General features: G+C 38.8%; 2 protein-coding genes across 2 annotated transcripts; one reads left to right on the plus strand and one right to left on the minus strand.

The window, feature by feature from the left end:
* The first annotated feature begins 1,919 nt into the window (after window positions 1-1,919).
* Window positions 1,920-5,751, plus strand: cuedc2 (CUE domain containing 2). Its single transcript, XM_022763578.1, has 9 exons — window positions 1,920-2,009; window positions 2,790-2,894; window positions 2,985-3,128; window positions 3,246-3,307; window positions 3,482-3,615; window positions 3,703-3,870; window positions 3,972-4,036; window positions 4,121-4,181; window positions 4,275-5,751. The coding sequence occupies exons 2-9, from the start codon at window positions 2,821-2,823 to the stop codon at window positions 4,419-4,421; spliced, it is 855 nt and encodes a 284-aa protein (XP_022619299.1). The 5' UTR covers window positions 1,920-2,009; window positions 2,790-2,820; the 3' UTR covers window positions 4,422-5,751.
* A 1,820-nt stretch (window positions 5,752-7,571) lies between these two features.
* hif1an (hypoxia inducible factor 1 alpha subunit inhibitor) lies at window positions 7,572-15,577 on the minus strand. Its single transcript, XM_022763579.1, has 8 exons — window positions 15,173-15,577; window positions 11,417-11,667; window positions 10,673-10,821; window positions 10,393-10,538; window positions 10,168-10,274; window positions 9,094-9,157; window positions 8,897-9,007; window positions 7,572-8,579 (listed from the first exon to the last, which is right to left on the minus strand). The coding sequence occupies exons 1-8, from the start codon at window positions 15,350-15,352 to the stop codon at window positions 8,523-8,525; spliced, it is 1,065 nt and encodes a 354-aa protein (XP_022619300.1). The 5' UTR covers window positions 15,353-15,577; the 3' UTR covers window positions 7,572-8,522.
* Between the last annotated feature and the right edge of the window lie 6,492 nt (window positions 15,578-22,069).

The following is a 22,069-nucleotide window of genomic DNA, read 5'->3' on the forward strand; positions in this document are numbered from 1 at the left end:
ATGCTCTCCTCTGCTGTACATTTTACACGCCCCCACCCCCCCCCCACCCCCCAGATACCTCAGCCCCACCTGTCTAGCCATGAGCTCAGGGTTGAAACAGAGTTCAGCCAAGTTGAGGATTGTTCTTGCTTGTTTTATCAGTGGCGTGTACCATATTTCCTGATGAAATACTACAGCCGGCATGAGATACTGCCAAGGGAGCAAGAAAACAATTGAATGGGCATTAATGATTTACATGTACATATCTGCTATAATACCAACACAGGCGGAGGTAACTGAGAGCAGGCTCTGATGGCATCATTGATGCTGCCTCAGATAACACCTTGATCATCAACTATGTATGGATCTGGCAAAAGATATAAGATAATGTCCCACTGAGAGTAGACTTTTTGCTGCTCTAATGTAGACTAGGCTAGTGTTGAGACACTGAGTCAGGAACCAAAGAAGATTCACAGAAAGCTTTGTAATCATTGACGGGAAAGTCTTAACCAAACCTGTGCATGATTGACTAAAAGTCTTGCTTCTCAGTGGAAAATAAGAGTACATGAAAAGGATTTCACATTTTAGAGAAGGCTATTATACCTTGAGCAGTTGTTGGACACCACTTATTAGAGTGACCAGCAAAGATTTTGCTTTGTGTGCGTGTCTTTAATTTTGTTCCATCATATTTTGCTTTGCTTTTGAGTCATGCTTAACTTTTTTCCAAGCAGGGACAATAGATTAATAGTTTATTATTTTGTGCTGCCTTAAAATGCTAAAATGTTATTGTTAAGTAGGAGGTTCAGAATTGATTCACTATCACCATGGGCATCGGGTCAGGATGCAGGATGAAGGAATGGAGGCCATTAAACATATATCCATTCCAACAGAAGGTTTATTCTCAGTTAATTATTTCAATATGAAAAATGAAGACATGTGGGCTGTGAACTAAAATTAGTAAAACAAATCCAAATAGTCTCACTATATACTTACAAAGACGGGTCTCTGAGACTAACAAACAAACCAACCTCTTACCAGAAACTGCCACCCCGAGTGAAGGTGAAAAAAAAAGAGTCAGTGTCTGTAGTGCCCAGGTGAACTCTATCAGGTAAATAAGGGGTGGAGGGTGAGAAAACAAGAGCCAACTGGTGATAAGGAAAGGAATGGAATTGAGGTAGGTGAAGAAAGGAAGAGGGAAATCAAAGATAATAGGGATCCTTATTACTGTTATATATTAGGTGTATGTTCGCCTTAATCAATGCATCACAGGTATGATGTACGGGATGGCTTAATAACAATTTGAAATATGAAATATTGTTGAAAAAATATAGTCTGGTTTCTGTAATGAGGACTATTGTTACCCAAATAATGGCTGCATTTTAATTGTTTAATTTAGTTCATGCAACATTATATAAACAAAGAGAAGAAGAAGAAAAATTAAAATAAAAAACATAAATTATTGGGGTTGTAGATTGTAGATTGTAGATGACCATTAGTCTTGATAGCCCGCTTTTTCGTCCATGTAATGTAGGCAGCAACTAACAATTATTTTCGGTGTCAATTAACAGTTGTTTTTTTGTTGTTTTTGTTTGTTTTTTTGATTAATTGATTTGTTGTTTGGTGTAAAAATGTAAGACAATCGTGACAGTTTTTCTGTCGATCAACTAATCTATTGATCGACCAATCGCTTCAGTCATTTTATAATACTGTAATAAATAAGTGTCATATTAGCATTGAAATTGTGCATATTAGGGTTTTATGGCTTCTGTATTTTTCACTGGCACTAACACATAGCTTTTCTGTAACTATTGTTCCACACAGTGTTTCAACTTTATGTGCAATAACAACATATAAACATTTATAGCAGATCTGTATTTAAACTGGGCTGTTTACAATCAAAGGAAATGACGTGCTAATGTTTTGAATCGTGCGGGCCAACAAGCAGCACGGATAACCACTGCATTGACCAGCCTCCCCCTACTACATTTGGGGATAACTTTGAGCTTCATGCCCCCATAATTTCTGCCACAGTAAGTTTTACTCCATTAAAAGTCGCCCCGATATAAATACCCGAGGTCGGTTTGGCAGCAAGCGTTAACCGTTAGCTAGCAGTTATTGTCCGCTAACAAAAAACCACTTAGCTAGCGCTAGTTCGCTAACAACCTACCGTTATTTCTTTCAGAGGTTACGAAGATGAAGGTGAAGCTTGTTGGTGACAGGGCACTGATAATGTGGAGAAAATACGTGGGTGAAAGAACTGTCCGAATGAGGTGGATACTAGCAAACGATGATAGCTTAGCCGTGGCGTTAACCATTAGTGGTTAAGTACCATCCGATTAGCTGTAATGCTAATGCTTGGAAACAAAACCAACGTAGCAAGATTATTATGTTGTACTACATGAGTGCGAAGCAAAAACGTTTTTTAATGACGTTAGTGACCTGCAGCTATAATATAAATGAATTACGTTGTGTAGCAAAGGCGTAAAGTAGCTTCCTCGACGAAATTAATGTCAATTGTAGCTGCATCCTGTCTTATCTTCTTCTGAAGATCTTTGTTGAAATTCATCGTGAAGTGAAAGATGTTTGTGCCAAAAAGTAAAAGCTGACCGTCGTGCTGTGACAGCAATTAGACAAGCTTTCACAACCAGGCTTTCGTAAGAGAAATGCTTTGGTAACATCCTTATGTCATTCTGAGCTGGTGGTGTGCCTTATTTGGTGCACGGATGACAACTGCTGTTTGGTTATTTGAGGTTTGCAGTCACTGCTGCTCATTATAACACCCTCCACCATCTGCTGTACCCCAACTCCAGCACTTCCTCGGCTGCACAGTAGGAGAACACAATGGACCTCCACAAAATCATCCACAGTGCGATGCATGAATTTATTCAGATGTACATTCCCGATGCAGATCTCAGGTAAACAATCCCCCCATGTGTTGCATCCTTACAGAAGGGGTCTAGTTCAATCACTTTTACAGTAACTTCTTTTTTTACCATTCAATGCAGCACACTGGATGATGTTCTTCTGTCTTACATCACTGGAGTCCTGGAGGATCTTGGCTCCCAGCAAAGTGTGGAGGAGAACTTTGACGTGGAGGTCTTCGGAGAGATGCTAGAAGCTTACATACCTGGCTTTGCAGAAATTGACAGGTAAACAAACTGCCACGCTTTTCCCTGTATTCTGATTGTATAGTGGGTGTTAAACAAGACCAGACAACTACATTACTCTGTCCTTTGGTTATTACAAAGGTGTTTTTTATTTTACAGTGTAAAAGTCTGTGAAATGATGTTCAGCTTGGCTTCAAAACTAGCCACTGCTCGCACCTCAGGTACTACCTTTATTATTATCTCTGATACAGACAGTGTTGTTGCAGTCTTAAACTTTCCAAATGGTTTCTTCATTTTCATAATATTGCCAAGAGTCATCAAAACAAAACCTTGCTGGGCAGTGACAGCCCTTAAACCATTGTGTGCTGATGATAATTTGTTAGTTTCCTTTTTAGCTGATGAAGAAAACGACGTGCCTAAGGCAACAACAGATGATATTTCATTGAAACTCACCACAATGCCCAGTGAACCTCCACCAGGAAGAGAAACACAGTGCCTTAAAACACAGACAGAGGGCGCCACTGCCAAGGTGATCATTTCAGTGCACATCAGCACATTATTTTCTTTTCCTTGATGCATTTGAATTTAGAAGTAATGTAAATGTGCATATGTCCAGCTACCAGTGTCAGAGTGGGAGGCCCAGGAGCAGCACCTGCTGGAGATGTTTCCCAAGTGTAGTCTGTCCGAGGCTCGTAGTGCCCTATCTATTGCCAAAGGAGACATGGAGGAAGCTGTCCGTCTTATCATAGAGGGCGATGTCCAACTCAGCCCCACTCCTCTTAATGTGAGTCTCTGCCAAAACACACAGAAACTCTCTCACTTTGTTTCATGTCAGCTGCTGCCTAAGTTGTATACGTCTGATTTGATGGTTTCCTGTTGCCTCAGGTGAACCATGGGAAAAGTATTTCCTCAGTGGCGGACCAGAAACTGAAAGAGAGCATCCTTGAGAAGTGAGTAAGGTTGCTATTATGCTGTAGAGAGCAGAACTGGCCTCACTTCTTTGTTTCAGTGTTTATGACTATGTTTCTCCGTAGGTACATGCTGGTGGACAGGGAGGATGACAACAAAACGCACCGGCCTGTCGCCCCCAAAGATGTAAGTCTCTGGTTATACTCCATATCCACAGTGTAACTTTATCAAATGCCTTTCATACAATAAAAACGGTGCATTCTGGTGTGATTTCTGCAGGCTCCAAAGAAGCTAGTGCGGTACCACGGTAACCAGGTGGTAACCACAAAGGGAGAGCGATATCAACTTGTGAAGAAAAACGAGACAGAGGACATGAAGAAGACATACGTCAACCTCAAGCCCGCTCGCAAGTACAGATTCCATTGATGAAGAGCACAACACTGTAAGAGCAGCTACTGACAATATTGTTTACACTATTATTGATTTATCAAGTCCATTTAGCCTAAATTTGTTAGATTTTTTTCCCAAGTAAAGGAACATATTTGTTAGTGTCAGTGGCTTATTTGAATAAAATGTTACCATTGTATGCCTTGGTTAAAACGTGAAATTACAGTGTTTCAGTTGTTCCTTTTAGTTCACTTTAGGAACTTTTGAAATTTTGTGTGATATTTTGGTGGGGATGTTGTTACTCGTGTTCCAGTTTGTGTAACAGCCTAAGCTATATACGTTTTGCCATCTCAGCAGGTCTGATGTTGCACTGACGTTACTGTTGCTTTTTTTAACCACATAACGTTTTTATTTTAATTTTTTTATCATTATTATTTTTTGTATTGTCTTTTCACGTAGCACACTAGAGATTCACAATTATGACATGACATTATAGAGATGAACCTATTTTATTTTCTGTAAATAAGTTCTAGTGGTGCTGTAAAATTTCTGGACATTACAAGTCACAACTGATTTTTATGTATATATGAAATTTAAATCATTGATGCCAATTTTATTTAAAGTTCTATTTTTACATCATACAGGAATAGTGCTGTCAAAATGTTTTGTCAAACCTTGTGTTTTGGACAATTTGTTGTGCTACAAAATTGTTTTCAGATGAAACTTTTGTCCGAGACAAATTTTTTAAAGAACATTTGTACAGCGTGAAGCCGCAGCAGTCGTCACTTAAGTGTTTAATATGCGGTCTCCCTTGGTTCACAAGAGAAAGACCATAGTCCAGATTTGTTTTTGTCACCTTCTATCATATCGCTTAGGGCAAATAAAGAAAGGTTATGTGATAATATGCAATGTTTTACACTATATAAAGTTATTTTTGTTGTTTATAACTAAAAATAGAAAAACAGAAAAACATTAACATTAAACAGTAATAGTGAAAAAAACTGAAACATGATGAGTTTGGCTCAAAGCCATCCAAAAGTGTGACTTAGAAACCTGCCGCTGCGACCCAACAGACCTGTGAGTCCTGAGCAGCGTAGTTATGATTAAACAAGGGGCAGCAATTATTTCCACACAACTTTTTAATATAATTGTATTACTCGACTGCAATGGGAAACACTATAACTATCAACAAAGTATTTGTTAATTTTCTAGCACAACAAATTCAATTCTCAAGGGGTGCACTGAGTATTACAGCACTATAAATTCTGGCATAATGAAGTGGAGGACTGTGGTTGCCCCTTAAATGTTAACCGCAACATGCTGCTGGAGGACTTGATTTTAAAGTTCATTCCGACAGCATTATCTTTATTTTTGATATAGATGTTTAGATTTGCAAAGTCTCAGATCATGCATTTTAGTGTGAAGAGGCACTGTTTTGTGCTTTCAGGGTCCATTTACATGATGTTACTAATGTGGTCCTCTTGGCTCCTTTCATCTCATTTGTGTGCTGTGAATTTTGCTCCGCTTGTGATTGTTGGTTGTGGTATTTCAGATTGTGATTGATTATTATTTCTTGTTAATTGTATATTAGGATAAATGGGTTGGTCAGGTTTTTTTTATTTTTTTTTATAGATATACCAGGTGTTTATTTGTGTTCCCTCCTGCATCCATTTGGAGCAACTATAAGCAATTGTTTTTGATTGGTGGTATAATATAGTTTTCCAAAGTGTAGGTGTAACACAATCAAGTGTTAAAAAGATGTGTTGTTACTGATACTTGTCATTATCAGCAGCAATGTTGTCTTCAATTACTAAATGATGGTGTTACAGTAGAGCATGGAACGGGTTTACTGAAGCTGTTTAGTCACAACTGAGTTTTAACCCCTCGCTTTGAGAAACCACTGACGCACAATTTGTAGTAAATAAATACTAATTTTTGTAGACTACCATTCCGATTGTATTCTTTGATTTATTCACTCATGTTACAGAAGGGACTAATTCAAGAACTCATCACATCTTTCCGCAGTCATTAAAAACTCAGCAGTGTAGAACTTCACAAACAAACTTTAATCAGAGGAACAAGGTGAGCACATACTGTAAGTTCAAAACAGAAAACCGGCATCCATCAATAAAAACATGCCTCTGGCTCTATGAACCCTTGACACGCTCACCTTTTTAAAGCTGTTTAATGCTAGAGTGAAAACAAACATTTTTGACCATAAAATAAAAGTTTATAAAAATGAAGTTCTTGCAACATTTAGTGCCATACTCATGTTAAGCAAGGCACATACAGTAAACAGGGTAAATCTGGCAAAATAAAAAGAGATGACAGTTGATCAGTTTTATGTAAGGTAAATTCTTTTACATTGGAAGTAGCACTGTTCAGTCATCGTGCAGTCTGTAAGAAAAACATGCACCTTATCAGCACTTTAAAAGTTGAATCTTAGACAAAAAAACCATTGAAAACCTGTGTTTTCAAGGTGAATGAAGTGCTTGGATGTTCTTATTTTATAGTACACCATTTACTGATTCATCCACATGTCACAGGCAAACAAAGATGAAGATACCCTTTTACTGGTTTGTATGTTGGGTTTGCCACATACAACGTAACATATGAAATTATCCTCCCCTTCTGTTTTGATGTTCATTTTTACAGTTTGACAGAGCACTTTCAACTGGCACAGCGACGGCTATCTTTCAAGTTGCTCTCCCTTCAAGGTCTTCAAAATATGGCTGCATGAAAGTAGAAACAAGTGCATTTCTGATTGTTAACTTATAGTCATCATTAGAGCAAGTACAGGTTTTCAACTGGAATTCCACTTTAGTACACAATGCAGCAAAATCTAATCTCAAATCTGCTGCATTTAATACAACATTTAGAATAATTGTAAAACTATAGTGCATGGACGTGATACATCAAGCTGAACATGCAACTGCAAACTTGAACACTAGATGGTGCATTATGTTGCAGTGCAATGGCTGATACATAAGCGACATCCCAGTTGATGGCCCAGCTAATTCAGACAGTTAATAACATTTTCACATCAATCTATCACTCAAGCCGCTCACTTAAAACCACTTTTACACTCAAAACAACATATTCCCAAGAAAACATCATCTTTAATTACTGTTGTATTTTCTTTTGATTCTGAAAGTGAACTGTATTTGCAACTAAACAACTAAACGCTTCCCAACCTGTTACTGGTATGCAGGATAACAATTCCATAAAGTCCTTGAAATATAAGTCAAACAAGCAAGACCATAAATAAAACACAAAGCGATCACTCTGCTAAAATAATTTAGCTGCAAGCCATCACATATTCCTTCAGCTGAATATATGAACGCCCTTTTTGTACGCCCACACATATTTCTGATCATATTTCACCACTGTTTTTAATCACTGTAAATTCTGTCTTTCACTACTGTGCCTATGCTGTGTTCTTTGCAACAGAAAATTCTCTCTGATCACTCCCTGAAACCATGTCATTTGTGGACGTAGAGATAATGTAGATTACACAGATAAATATTCCAAAGACACTTAAAAAGACCTGTCACCTTTGCAGGTATGAATCTTATCTGCTGTTAAACTGTCTCTGCGATAAAGACAGAATATAATATGGTCACTCCACATTTAATAATCAAGCCACAACTGTGTTTTTACATGTATCTAAGAAATGTCCTGTATTTGGCTGATGTCTACTTTATATATATATATATATAATACCCATTGACTCATCCATTAGTGGTCAAAATATTGAGGTTGCTCCATAGGTACCGATCTCACTTGTTTACTGACTGGGTGAGCAAATACACCCAAATAACCATTAACTTCAATTATGAGACTGTTGACAGAACACTGAATCGCATTAACATATCTAGACTTGAGCCAGAAGAGAAAGGGCCTCTTCAAGTCGGGCGAATTCCCATGAGCCATTCAGATGCTTCTTCTCTAACTGTCGTATTTGCAATGACAATGGCACTCGGAGACGACTGAAGCAGAATGGTTTCAAGATGGTCGCTTATTTGCCATGCAGTGATATGTAGCTCCAAAGTCAGGATGCGCATTACACACGCAGCAGTCTCACTTTCACACGCATACAGTTTCCGAAGCAGTCCAGTCAATGTTTTTCAAGGTGGGGCTCTAACTGTGATCCTGCTCATATCGCCCCTTGATCATCGTTTTCAATAAAGGTCCAACCTACAGGAAAACAAAGTAATCTTGGTTAGTATAAGCTACTTCATAGAGACAAATTACATTGTTTTATTCGTTGTCCCAGACCACATATATCTTTCCTTTTGTACTAAATCAGGTAAGCCATAAATATTCGCAGTAATTGGGTTGCTGGAAGGGTCAGCATGCCCCAGGGATTTGATCTAACAGGTGACCTAAATGTGGATCTGATTTGATGTTCTAGAAACTGGCAGTGTGACATTCATGTCTAACTTATGCATCAGTACACTGATGACACGAAAGAGTTTGTATTGTAAAGAGGATATAACATCAAATGCTTTTACCTCATGTGGGTCTCCAAGTGCTTCTCCCAGCATCTTCTCAATATTTCTCATGATGGCCACCTTCTGGTGAGCTCGCAGAGGGTATTCTATCCTCTTGGGTGTGGGGGCGCCCTGAACAGATGAGTCAAACTGGTGAGTGCTCATGAAGGAAATACCAACATGTAGAAGGAAAGACAAGATGATTGAAATATACCTACTTTGTACCAGAAGTTTACAGTGATCGTCACTCCACCGTTCAACAGTGATTCAATGTGATGCCACCTGAAGAAAATAAAAAATACAAATAAGTGCATTAAACTCAACTTATCTCAGCTGGCTCGAAAACTCATTTTCTGCAACTTCAAAAATACAAATGACCAAATATTTAATGTCATTAATATGAATGCAAGCGGAAAATACTCTTGATGCGACAATACATTTTATGAATTTTAGTATTCAAATGAAAATGTCCCATCAAAAGTATCTTTGTTAAATGCTGTTTTCTTTTCGCTCATAGTATACCAATACCAAAGGTTGGCTCTTTTTAAGGCATACCTATTTCATCATGTATATGCAGGTATGTCTTTATTTTGAAAATTCAAACCACAATAATTCAACCAACACAACTGAGAAACCATCATTTCTCAATAACCTGCATGTTATCATCTAAAAATCATAATGTTTTTCATCGTACCTCTAAGGAGTCATTTGTATCTGAAAATAAGTTCAGATTTGGGGTTTGGCACAAAAAAGTCTTTGTTGTGTTCTTGCTAATGGTGAATAAAGCAGCAGGTTTGGACTTAGTCACCAAACTAGCATCCGTATAGCTTACTGTAGAGCTAAAGCTTGTGCAAGTAGGTTTTCATCTCTAACGTGTGCTCATTACCTCTGTTGGGCCCCACCCAGTAAACTCATCAACACACACCAGTGACTGTTATGTATATTTCTATTTTTTTCTCAGGGGTTAACAGTGTTGTAAAAACAACACCAAATTCCCTGCACTCACTGTAGATTCATACTCCAACACATCAGCTTCATTACTAACAATTATAACTGCATGATAGTAACTTTTGACAGCACAAATGTCTTTTCTGACAACATACTGAGCTGTTTAATATCATACTGAAATACAGAGAGCATGAAAACACATCAGCTGGCAGGAAATCCAAGAAAATCAATGCCCAAGAAATAACCTAAGTTAGTATTAGAGCTGTTTTTTCTAACAGGTTTCTAAGTAAATAATGTTATTAGACATCATTTCTACACACAAGTCATCTATATGTACTTCTTACCAATACATAGGGATGTAGAGCACATCTCCTGGGCCCACAATAGCCTCATAGCCAACAACGTTTTTAAAATTGGGAAACCTCTCATAGTCCGGGTTATCAAAATCCACCTAAAGATGAAAAACATGCATTCATTACACAACATGTGGACATTTTATGAAGGTAACTGAACTGAACTGTTGTCACATAAATAAAGTCCACATTATCAGACCCAGGTGGATGGCTTACTTGACTCTGTCTGTCACAGGGGTGATGCACAGGGTACGGATAGAGACATTCGAACTGGTCTGGAGGGAAGAGGATACATCTCTTATGTCCTTTGATCTGTGCAAAGAAGTTCTGCTGCTCGTCATAATGTGCTGGCGTCACGTTGCCTAAGAAAAAATGCAATTAGTAATACAAAAGAAGCGAACACGTCTATAATTAGAGAGGTGCTTTAAAACACTCAGGCCTGCAGACATAACATTTTAGAGCAGACACTGCATTCCTCATACAGTGAATTCCTTACCCTCCATGCCTATGAGCAGCAGGTTAGATGTCAGCTGGCCCCAGTTTCTCTTGGCTTGCTGCTTGTTGATCCAGTTCCAGTTGAAACCAAGGAAGTCAACAACAATCTTCTTCCCTACTGTGTCATTCAGAGTCTGCTGCAGATATACTCTTGAAATGCACGAGAAAGGAGATGTGCACAATGTATGAGACACTTTAACATTGTGAGACCTGAAACAAGTCGCAATGCAGCTCATTTTCAAAATCGCTATAAATGTGTCTGCAGGATATAAGATTTGTTTACAAGGTGGTTGTGTTTCCGTATATTATGTTCTCCTTTCAACTGTGAGGAACAACATGACAGAGAGGGAAGTGCACAGTGTAAATTCAAATAGATCACAGCCACTGTGAGTGTCAGCGAGTTAAAGAGTGAGTTCTCTTTAGTAAGTGATATGTGTGCGTGCAGCCAGGCAGAGTCAGGTCACAGGACTGGGTTTCACCCCCAGCTCTCCGGTGTAAATGCTTAGTCATTTGCGAAACTTCCCTGTGCTGCATTTCATTTCATAAGAAAAAACACCCGTCACTGTCAACCACACCTGCAGCACAATCACAATCACAAACTGATAGTTAGGTATTTGAGCTTCAAAGAAAGGAGTTTAATTAGACTGAGTCAGGCAGCGTTAATATAAACATATCTTGCATCATAGTCCTGTTAAATACAGAAGTGCAGAGCTCCAACTAAAACATCCTTACAAATAAATCTTACCTTTCCTCTCCTCCCATTTCCTCCGTTTTATGCATTTTATCCACAAATTCAGAGAATTTCATTTCCATTCGTTGTGACTTGGGGACAAAGTTCTCAAAATTTGACATTTTCTTCTCATCATAGTAGAGAAATTTGTGATTTTCCGCAGTGTAAACAGAGAAGTCTCCATTTCCAATGTTCTCCAGGAGGTATGCAATGTCCCATTTGAGAGCTGGATACACAAGGTTTGTATCCGTTAAAACCACTGGTTCCTGAAAACAGATAAAGGACATTATAGTATTAATGTAGCGCAACGGTATTACTACAAAAATGACATTTGTTTATTTTAGATGATTAGCCTATACTCTAAGTAATCATGCACTAAGGAATAATCGCTGCAAGAAATCTAGAAAAGCTATATCACTGCTTGGTGACACTTATTTTAAAGCAACTGTTCTTTGTTATATTTCATAAATATTGTTATTATTGTATAATTATGTTTTATTAACTACAGTTGCACAAAACTGCAATTAATAATTTTGACATATAATACTATTGCTGTGCTTCATAAAATAGATGCAATATAATTAACAAATGCAAAAAAAATCCCTTTTTTTAGTTTACATAAACATTAACATTTGCTGCATGTGCATCATCTTGATTGTGTCACAATGTTTTTCTTGAATAACCCTTAAAACAAAGAGGAACGTTAACTCCCAGCACACATAAGCGCAGTACATGGATAGTGCAGTGTGTGGCATTGGACACACCGAGTTGCGAGGGCTACGTGACTAACTGAACGTAGACCGGTGAGCGCGCTCCCGCTGCCAGCCCGTCTCTCATGCACCGGCTCTCGGTTTCACTTTCGCTGATGCGCGCGGGGAGTATGTGTGGGGTACCGAGGAGTCGAAATGGTGTCAGAAAAAAAACGAGCGCCGTCGATTAACTTTAATGTGTTTATATGTAGCAACTTTGGTCTTGGCCCGTGTTCAAGCAGCGGCTTCTTCTGGGTCTTTTGGTCTCTTCGCGGCTGCTTTGAAACGACAGGTCACACGGGATGCACTTCAAATATCGGTCTTTTCTTTTTCTCTCTCTTTCACGTTTTGTGTTCAATCTAACATCTTGATACGACTTGCAGGCAGCAGGCAGTTGACAGTCGACGTTATCAAGCCATATTTGGACATATCTGACCACTCCTCAAGTCAAACAAATAGCATTCGGCTTTTAGCCTGTTTTAAATTCTAACTGCACTCATGCAGACTGTGCCTTCTGTAGTGAAAAGAAGGATAGGTGGTTAATATTATGTTATGTCCAATAATTACATTCATTGATTAGATCTTTACTGTCATTGTGTTCAGAACAATGAAACTGTTTAGCAGCTCTTCAGCTGTGTGCAGCAAAAACATTAAAGCAAAAACATTAAAGTTCAATCAATAAAAGCAAAAGATATACTGAAGCAAGGAGACAAAGTGACCTAAATAGTACAGTAGGAGAAAAGTAGCAGCTTGCATGGTGGTATGTGCAATACTGCAATATGGGCAATATGACAGTAGGTCTGAACAGTTAATCGAAAAATAAACAAAATCGCAATATGGCCAATATGGGGTGCAAACGTAGGGTGGGTTGGGTCATCAGAGGTGGTAGTTGTCCTCCACCACCACTTGCAGATCCCTCTGGTCTTCCACAGTACAACTGCCACACCACACTATGCAGCAGTAGCTCAGGAGGCTCTCAATGGTGGTGCAATAAAAGTTAACCAGCAGCTGCTGTGGGACATGGGACTGTTGTAACATCCTAAGAAGTACAGTATAATCTCTGCTGGGCCTTTCACCTGGTGAGAGATATCTACGGACCACACCAGGTCTGCCGTGATGTAGACTCACAGGAATTTTAAGTTCTCCACCCTCTCTACCTCAGCTATATAAATATTAATTGTACATGATAACAAACCATTAGTATTCTTACTCCTGACTGATTTTATGCTTTTCATGGCGCTGAAAATTTATATTTATCTGTTAACATTTTAGTACAAATTATCTCAAAAAATATTTTTTTCTCAAAGCAACGCAAGGAAAGTTCCAATTTAGTCAAATCAGCACTAGTTCAGGGTTAGGGTTATCACTACATGAAACAACTTTTAAAAATTTGGTTTTGCAATCACACTGAAGAAATATTCTTCCCATAACATGTTACAAAGAAGTTGCCATTTCGATCATGTGTAAAAATGTTTTTCACTTCACCTGAGCCACATTTCATCCTCACAAGTTTCAAATGGGGCACGTGGGTTAATTTTAGAAGATTGTAGTGTCACTATCCTTGTGAACCATTTGTCATAGGTTAGAGTGCAATGCAATCATTAAAAGCCAAATGGAAAAAGAGAAAATAGTTACTGAAGATGACACATTTCTAGTCCTGCGTATACTACTGATGACTAGATAGAGCAGAGAGTGTCATTTCGACTAATGCAGAATCTAATTTGCTCTGTTAACACATCTTTTGGTCTATATCTGGTTGAGACATACTGACCTATGTGAAAATGCAAACCTTAGAAAACAAGCAGATTCTAACTTCTAGATATTACTCTGCACAAATTACAAATTTCCTGTGAGGTAAAATTAAAGCCATGAGAACTTTTTATGGTGGGGTTAAGTGTTTGTCATGTCTTCTCAACAAGACATGATAACAAATAGCAAGTTACAGCACCTATGTCATTTGGCTTCTATTGAAGTAATGTATAAGACTGCTAATTTCCCCACCAGGAGACATCTGTACAGGCTATTGTCTATGTAAAACAGGTAGACAACCTTCCTGGGAAAGGCTCCAGCTGACAGACACTGAATGAAAATAATGAGAGATGGAATGAGGTTTGTTTCCTCAAATGAATAAATTACAATCATGCATTTTTTATTTTTATTTTTTGCATTATTTTTACCAACCTTCAATGCATTATGAAAAAGTACCACTCATAATTATGTCATCCAAACAGAAGGTACCTGCACATTAAAAACACATAGAGCCAACATTTCAGTTGGATTTGTCATGCATACATTAAAATCACATACAGTAGAAAAAAAGATCTCTATTCATTGTGCTGCATGTCTGAGCACAATGATGTCAATAGGCATTTGCAAACAGATGTGGAAGGCAAACTACCCGATGTGACAAAACTGACTGAATTTCCCTTGAACTTGAGTCCAAATGGGCTTTGCAATTTTATTATGCTGCCATTTCCAAAAGTATAGAAATAAATAAAGTCATCCTTCCAGTCTTTTTTTTTTTTTTTTTTTTTTTTTTCTTACAGCTAAAAAACCAAATATTTGATTGTTCCAGCTTCTCAAATGTGAGAATTTGATGTTTGTCATAGAACGTGATTTTAATCTGAATATCTTTGTGTTTTGGACTGCTGGTCTGAAGGCATTATTTTACAATTCTCTTACATATTATTGACTAAACGCATAATCGATTATTCGAGGAAATAATCGTTCTATGCAACCCTCATTTAGATTTTACTTTCATTTTCAATACCTCTTTATGCATCAATAACATATGGTTCAATAATGACTGTTTTTGGCTTAATATAATTTTCAAGCTCCGGCTGCTTGAGTCAAACTTCTGAAAACAGGGTTTGAGGTGCAGCTCTAACCATGGCTTCCTCTGCGGTTCAAGTGAACTGATTAATTCAACTGATTAATCGATATGAAAAGGGCTGAGAGCTTTTCATTGATAGGGCAAGTATGGTGAGTTAAAAGTTTCAGCATGCAAACTTTGCAGGCTTACCTCGTTATTAATCAGCATCTCTGCTCTGGGGTCCGTGTGAGACAGTCTGGGGATGGGTTTGGTTGGGAAAGAATATTTTCGGAGTTGCGATTCATCCCAGTCCCTGCTCTGGACGCCGGAGAAAGCGGCGCCTCCTTCGCTCGTCGCCGGATCAGCCTCCACAACGGTCGCTGCTGCCATGGTCGTCGACAGGCGCTGACGAGCTGCCTCCTCCGTCCCCTTTGCAAACAATGAAACAACCAGGACTGGCTTTTCTTCCGGACTCTACCTTGCTAGGCTACCGAGTCAGCAGAGGGTATATCATGCAAGCTTTCCCATTCACAGCTGATGAATTAGCAAAGGAAATCTGCGCGGTCCTGCCGCCTGCAGCCCTTCTCCTCGATTCTGTTCCGTGTAGGTGTTTACACACCGTGTTGACAGCCAGAAAACAAACGACACTAACTAAACTAGTCAGGAAGGCACTTCGATAATTTGATGCCCAAAATATCGGACAGCGACACTTAGTGCACTGGGTGACAAAATGCTCATATTGTAATAATTTGCCTCCACCACTAGAGGGAGGAATTGCACTTGCTTTTATTGTATTTCAGACAAATAGTTGTCAAACAGTCAATTAAATCGTCAGACACATTTTAAGTCGCCTTAATATGTCATCCTTAAATATAGTCTTTAAGTGTAACCAGCACCTGTCGGTATCAGTAATGAATCTCCAAATATAAATGCTATATTCTTAAAGTGGCCATTGTACATGATAAGTAATTTTACTTTTGATTCATTAATTAGATTTTTGTACTTTTACTTGAGAAATTTTTGAATGCAGGACTTGCACTTATACAAGGGTCTTTTTAAACAGTGTTATCAGCTGTTATTATTTTTTTATGAAGAATACATATTTTTGTATGTATGTAGGAAATACAATCAGTAGCAGTAACAGGTGTGAGTAGTTCCTCCACAACATACCGTTAAAGTTGGTTGGACTCAAACAAACAATACTGCATTTCACCATTTTTGTCTTGGCACGACACAATAGCCCTAATGACATCTTTAAAATTACTGTTTTTGCTCCAAATCAGAGTAATTGGCAGGGAAATACAGGGACAGGAAATAAATGCTTATTTTAGAGTCAGAATTGTGTTTATTTGACAAGGAGTTTGGGTTCTCCAGGTCACAATAAACATATAATATCATTCATATCATAGACCTAATAATAATTTGAATAGGGATTTTGGATTAGTACCTATGTAATCAACAACAAAATAAGAATAGAAACACTGATTGCACTGGAAGCACTGTGGAAACCAGTACAAAAAGATGAAAAACATACACATTTACAGCTGTAGGGAATTTTACATTGAATTCTGAGTGATCATGTCAAAAGTTGCATACTGGGTTGGACATTTTTTTAAGTTAACTCAGGTATTGTATTTAGGTACACTTTTGAGGCACTTTAACTTTATAAGAGTATTTCAATCTTGGTATTCATACTGCACTTCTACTCCACTACATTTCAGAGAGAAATGCTCCATGTTTTACTCATATCATCAGTTTCACAACATTTATTCCACCGGTTTAGTGACAGAATACTTGTCACACAAAAGTTTACATACAAAATGTTTATAGTTAATAAAGTATGTGCATTGTAATACTTTAAACTACACAAAAGAACTTCAACCAGCCTCTATGCATACATGTTAATGCATCAAATAATCCAATAATATAATAACTAATATGACATTGACAGGGCCTATTCTGTAGTTACCCCCAGTCTATTTGTCTTTCTCTCTTTGAGAAGATATGGTAATGACAGACTGAGCAAACACTTTTGAAATCCTGAGCCAATATTTAACTATGGTCATCATAGCCTCAGCAATACTGTATTGATCACTGGGCGATCATTCTTCATGAGATAGCAGATAGCAGTACACACTGTACCTTGCACAGTGGAGTGATCAGCTGATGGAGCCTTGCTCGGTTTCATCAATGTCAGACTGCTATTGAACTAGATGGGGTACATGTTATCAATCACTTTGATCATTGTGTTTTTAACCTATTGGTGACAGTTATTAAAGCCACAAACAGCCATAATTCTTGTGGCTCAGAAGTACAAAGACATTTCCTAAAATAAATGTCAATGTATTTGCTGTCCTTCAGCTGCTCCCATTAGAGGTTGCAACAGCAGAACGTCATCTTCCTGATGTAACCCTGGGTTTGAGGAGTCAGGAATCAAACGACCAAACCAGGGATCAGTGGCCAACCTGCTCTACCACCTAAGCCATGGCCCCTTATTTCCTAAACATTTTGTAAAACCTGATAAATCTTGTATGTTTTCTCTTGAGTCATGCTTTATCAGCAGATTTCCACCTCAGGGACTAGTTTAGGCTCCCTGGTGAGTTCCCATGCTCCGTGTTTCCTGTGTAGATCAGCGGGCTGAGCTGAGCTGATCTGATCCCTCTGATGCTCTGCTCCTCTCCATTCTTTGCAGATACCCACAGCCAGGAGATTGACCACCCTGGTGAGCCCCAAGAAGCTTGTATCTCAATCCTGCTGATAGCAGCAAACACACACACCACTGCTGTCTTCTCCCCAACAGATGGACTGATGTCAAAACAACGACTCTCTTGAGGAGCTGCTGTTACAATTAAACATTTTCCTGATGAGTGCAAGCATCCAATAACTGCTGCAAACATCCAGTTTATTGAGCTCATAACTGATGCAATAATTACCAACAAATCAACATAACTACGTAGCCTCAGATTTCACTGACTTTTCTGTAGTGGACACCCCATTTATCTGCACTCATCTGTATTGGCTTTCTCTCACATTCATACTGACCCTCGCCCCTCTGGGTGTTGTAGGTCCAGAACCCTTAAGCCATAAATCCTATTAGTCAAGGATTCTCTGAAGCATTATAAGTCGTCTTTCCAACTTTTAGTGATTGCATTATCACTCACTCCCTGAGAGAAATCAGCCACCTCTGTGTGATTTTTATGTTGCATGAATAATCTTTTCAGGTTTTCCTCCCCTTCATCTGTCTGTCCCATTCTCATGAAATTTCTTCCAATTTCTCCAAATCTATATTGTGATTGGTCAGCTTGTAGCTGTGCTCTGCTTGGTTGAGTCAAAATGCTACAAATCGACCAAAATCAGAACACAGCTACAAACCGACCAATCAAAACATGGCTACAAATCAACCAATCAGAATGCGGCTACAAATTGACCCATCAGAATTGGCTACAAATCAAACAATCACAACATTGCTAAAAATCAACCAATCAGAACACAGCTACAAAACGACCGATCAAACCATGACAACAAATCAACCAATCAGAATGTGGCTACAAATCAGCCAGTCAGACCAATCAGGCTACTATCGACCAATCAGAATACGGATACAAATCACATTAAGGGAATTTCTTTTTGGCACAAACATTCACTTGGACTCAAGGATGAACTGATTAGATTTTGGTTGTCAAAGGTCAAAGAACAAGGTCACAGTGACCTTACTAAATATGATTTTTGCTTGTGAAGATAATATCTCCCAAACTCCTCAAAGGAATTCCTTCAAATTTGGAACAAACTTTCACTAGGAAACAAAAACGAACTGATCAGATTTTGGTAGTCAAAGGTCAAACAAACAACAAAAATCATTTTTTAGCCATAACTCAAGAATTCACACAGCAATTATGACAAATTTGTACATAAATGGTTAATATTTTATATGATTCATGATAAATAGGGATCTAATCTGAAGCAAGTTTGAGTGGTGGAGGCATACGACAGTGAGCCGGTTATTCTAGTTTTCTCTGTATTGTAATAGTTGCATGCTACGGAGCCACAAATTTATTTTAATCAAAAACAAAACACTCAATTTCACCTCTGACCCAAAACTGAAAAATTTGATGGCAATTCTCTTTTGACACTGCCACCAGTGTATAGTACAAACCGTGTAATCGAGTAATCTCTGCTGTTTCTGCAGGAGATCAAACTGATTATATGAGAGAAATCATCTGCTCCAAAACCCACTCTTCCTCTTTGGTGTCGTCTCTCTCCCCGTCACTTCGGGCTTATATGTTATTGCAAATTGGACGTGGCAGGGCCGGCCTGAGAGACGGAAGTTCAGACCCTTCGGTCAGAGGTCGTGTCACTCTCTGGGTGGGGGGAAATTGCATGTCTGAGTCATGATCAACGTTAGGTGCTGTTTCACACACCGTTACATGTGTACCATTCGGTTCATCTCCTTTCCCTACTTGCGGGGGTGTGGTGATGCATTTGAGATAATGACACCAACAGAGAGAATGTGATAAACAAAGAAAAAACTGAGAGTAATAGAGACAAAAGATCATTAAAAAAAACATGTTGCATGTTTTGTATGTCTGCAATTCAGGCTTTTGCCTCAAACTGTAGTCTCTGCTTGTTCATTTGAATCTCATAGCTTTATAGTGGTCTGTTACGTAAAGACAAATACAGTACAGCAGGGTACAGGGTCAGGTTACAGTGGTAATCTTGTGCAATGTAAGCATTAGTCCTTCCAAAGTCAAGATTGTTTTGCTTTTCTCAGTTGAACCTGCAGTCCAGTATCTGATGTAAGGTCTCCAATTGAAGCATAGTATTATCCACACACGCAGCCTACCTGAGCAATGCCGTCTCTTTCATCTCTGCTGCTGAGGCACAATCTTGACTGAATAAGCGAACAGTGTCACAGGTCTGCAAAAGTGCTGAACTTTAAAATGGCCATACGTGTTTTTCCAATGTGGGTTTCCAACACTTTGACTGACTGCTGTGTCGTCAGGTTTTTTTTTTTTTTTTTGTGTGTGTGTTATTATTTTTACATGTGGGTACAAGTAGGATATTTACTGCTGAGGCTGAACCACAGCATAAAGAATGACTCACATAGCTAATCAAAGAAAAAGTCCAAATAGAATCGTTGCATCCTGCATAACCTTAAAGTTACTTTGTTAACTTTAACCTAAAATGTTCTGTATGTCCTAATTCTACTTTTTTGCATTAAGCTTAAAATATTGTGAGTGAACATGTTGATGTGCCTTTGTTGTACTCCCAATCACTGTAAATTGCAGAACTTCGACAGAGCCGCAGGGCAAAAGCTTGGTATGCTGGTTCTTTTGTTGGTGAGAGGGTTTTGCTGCATGCCAGGCAGAGCAATCCAGCCGGCCCACAGGGGTCACCAGAGGAGGGAGGAGTTTTGATTATGATCATTATTTGGTAAATAAGATGTCAACAAGGTGTTTCCTTGACACTTTATTGAGTAAAAGGAGGAAGGTGCAGAAATGAACGCCCCCTTCTCAATGGGACCTCTAATCTCCTCTTTCATGTCCCATCTCCTCTGAAGGGTTTCGGCTTCAGCTGCCATGTGCTAGTCTGCCTGGGCCTGGCACTTCTTACTTGCAGGTGGGGTGAGTATCCTGGCAAGCATGTGTTTATAAAACCCACTTGTTTGGGCACAATACTTGAACTAACTTCTTTTGAGCGAACAGTGTGAATCTGTGCAAAGCCTTTTCCCAAAGTCCTTTAGAAGGCGACAGCCCATTGAGAGTAGAGAAGAAGGGATTACCTTCCTCGACAGTGGTGCATTTCCGAGAGAGCTGATTAGCTCTGCATTCATTGTTAAATCGAGCAAAGGAAGGCCCTAGAGGAGTGAAAGGATCCAAATAGGTGGGCCCAGAAATAAAACAGCCGCAGGAAGCCCTGCACAGGCAACCCAAAGTTTTCCCAACATTTCTTTTCCCCACTCCTAAGGAGGTGCGGCGTGAAAAAGGAGATTAGCATACAAAATTAGAGGCGGGATGATTTTTAAGGGCAACTTGCCTCATGCCCTCCACCCCCATGGCCCTACTCTGTCTGGACAAAGTTAATTAAACCAGTATTAAACAGTAAAGAAACTTCCAAGCGCTTGGGAGTTAGGGGGCTCTTTGAGGATTACCATGATGAGGGAGAGAACGGGAGGTATTTGTTGAGGCGAAATTGAGAAAGGCGCGATGGAAGGAAGAGTGCGCTGGAAAGTTTTCTATTCTTGTTGCTTTGGCACGGAGTATCCTAACCCCAATGTGAACAGTGAAGAGTGTAAGGTTGTGTTTACTGCAGGCCATCAGGTATTACTGTCACAAAGAGTATGTCAAAGAAGGATGAGCACTCTCTTCAGGCTGTGTGATATATAAGATTGAAGGATTTATTATTCTTTCATTACATTTTAATAGAAAACAAACCACAATGGCAACTAACAATAAAGCAAAACTAGGAAATGCTGTGCAATAAATTAACAATGTACAGTACAAAGTGCTTCATTTTATGTACAATTAAATACATAAAGGGGGCGGCAAAGGTCAGGGCGAGCCAGACAATGGGAGAGCAGACTGTGACCGAAAATGCCAAAATGTTTCGAAACAAATTCAAAGCTTGGCAGTGGCGCTTGGCTGATAGTTGTGGGAATACAATCCAACGGATTCTTGAAAACTGTGATTTTTAAAAGCTATCTATGCCATCAATCAAAAGTCAGATCATCCATCGCTCCAAAAATAATAACTGTTTAATTTTTTCCCAAGGTTTGTGTGTGTGTGTGTTGAAAATAAATAAATCATGTTATGGAGAATTTTGAAGTCAAAGAAACTATCTTCAAATGCCCAGTGACTTTTCTTCAAAATGTTGTAAAAAGTATAAAAAAATATATCTTAAATACATTTATACCAAAAGTACCCTTCTCATCTTCTCTATCATGTGGCTTTGTGCACATCCCACTGTCTTTAATGTTTAATACAAAATTTAAAATGAAGATGGTCTGAAATAGCTACGTTTTTGTCCAAAACACACTATCTGAACATGCCATGCAGTCTGGGTGCTGAGAGGAGCTGCAGTGGTACAGCAGGGGAGAGGTGATGAAGATGC

Source organism: Seriola dumerili, unplaced genomic scaffold (assembly GCF_002260705.1).
Source record: "Seriola dumerili isolate Sdu_G_001 unplaced genomic scaffold, Sdu_1.0 BDQW01000478.1, whole genome shotgun sequence".
NCBI lineage: Eukaryota > Metazoa > Chordata > Actinopteri > Carangiformes > Carangidae > Seriola > Seriola dumerili.

Coding starts and splice junctions, on each gene's coding strand:
- cuedc2 (XM_022763578.1), top strand. CDS start 2,821: ATGGACCTCCACAAAATCATCCACAGTGCGATGCATGAATTTATTCAG. Junction 2,895..2,984: donor ATTCCCGATGCAGATCTCAG/GTAAACAATCCC, acceptor CATTCAATGCAG/CACACTGGATGATGTTCTTC. Junction 4,037..4,120: donor AAAGAGAGCATCCTTGAGAA/GTGAGTAAGGTT, acceptor GTTTCTCCGTAG/GTACATGCTGGTGGACAGGG.
- hif1an (XM_022763579.1), bottom strand. CDS start 15,352: ATGGCAGCAGCGACCGTTGTGGAGGCTGATCCGGCGACGAGCGAAGGA. Junction 10,822..11,416: donor GAAATGGGAGGAGAGGAAAG/GTAAGATTTATT, acceptor GTGCATTTCAAG/AGTATATCTGCAGCAGACTC. Junction 9,008..9,093: donor CTGTAAACTTCTGGTACAAA/GTAGGTATATTT, acceptor TCATCTGTTCAG/GGCGCCCCCACACCCAAGAG.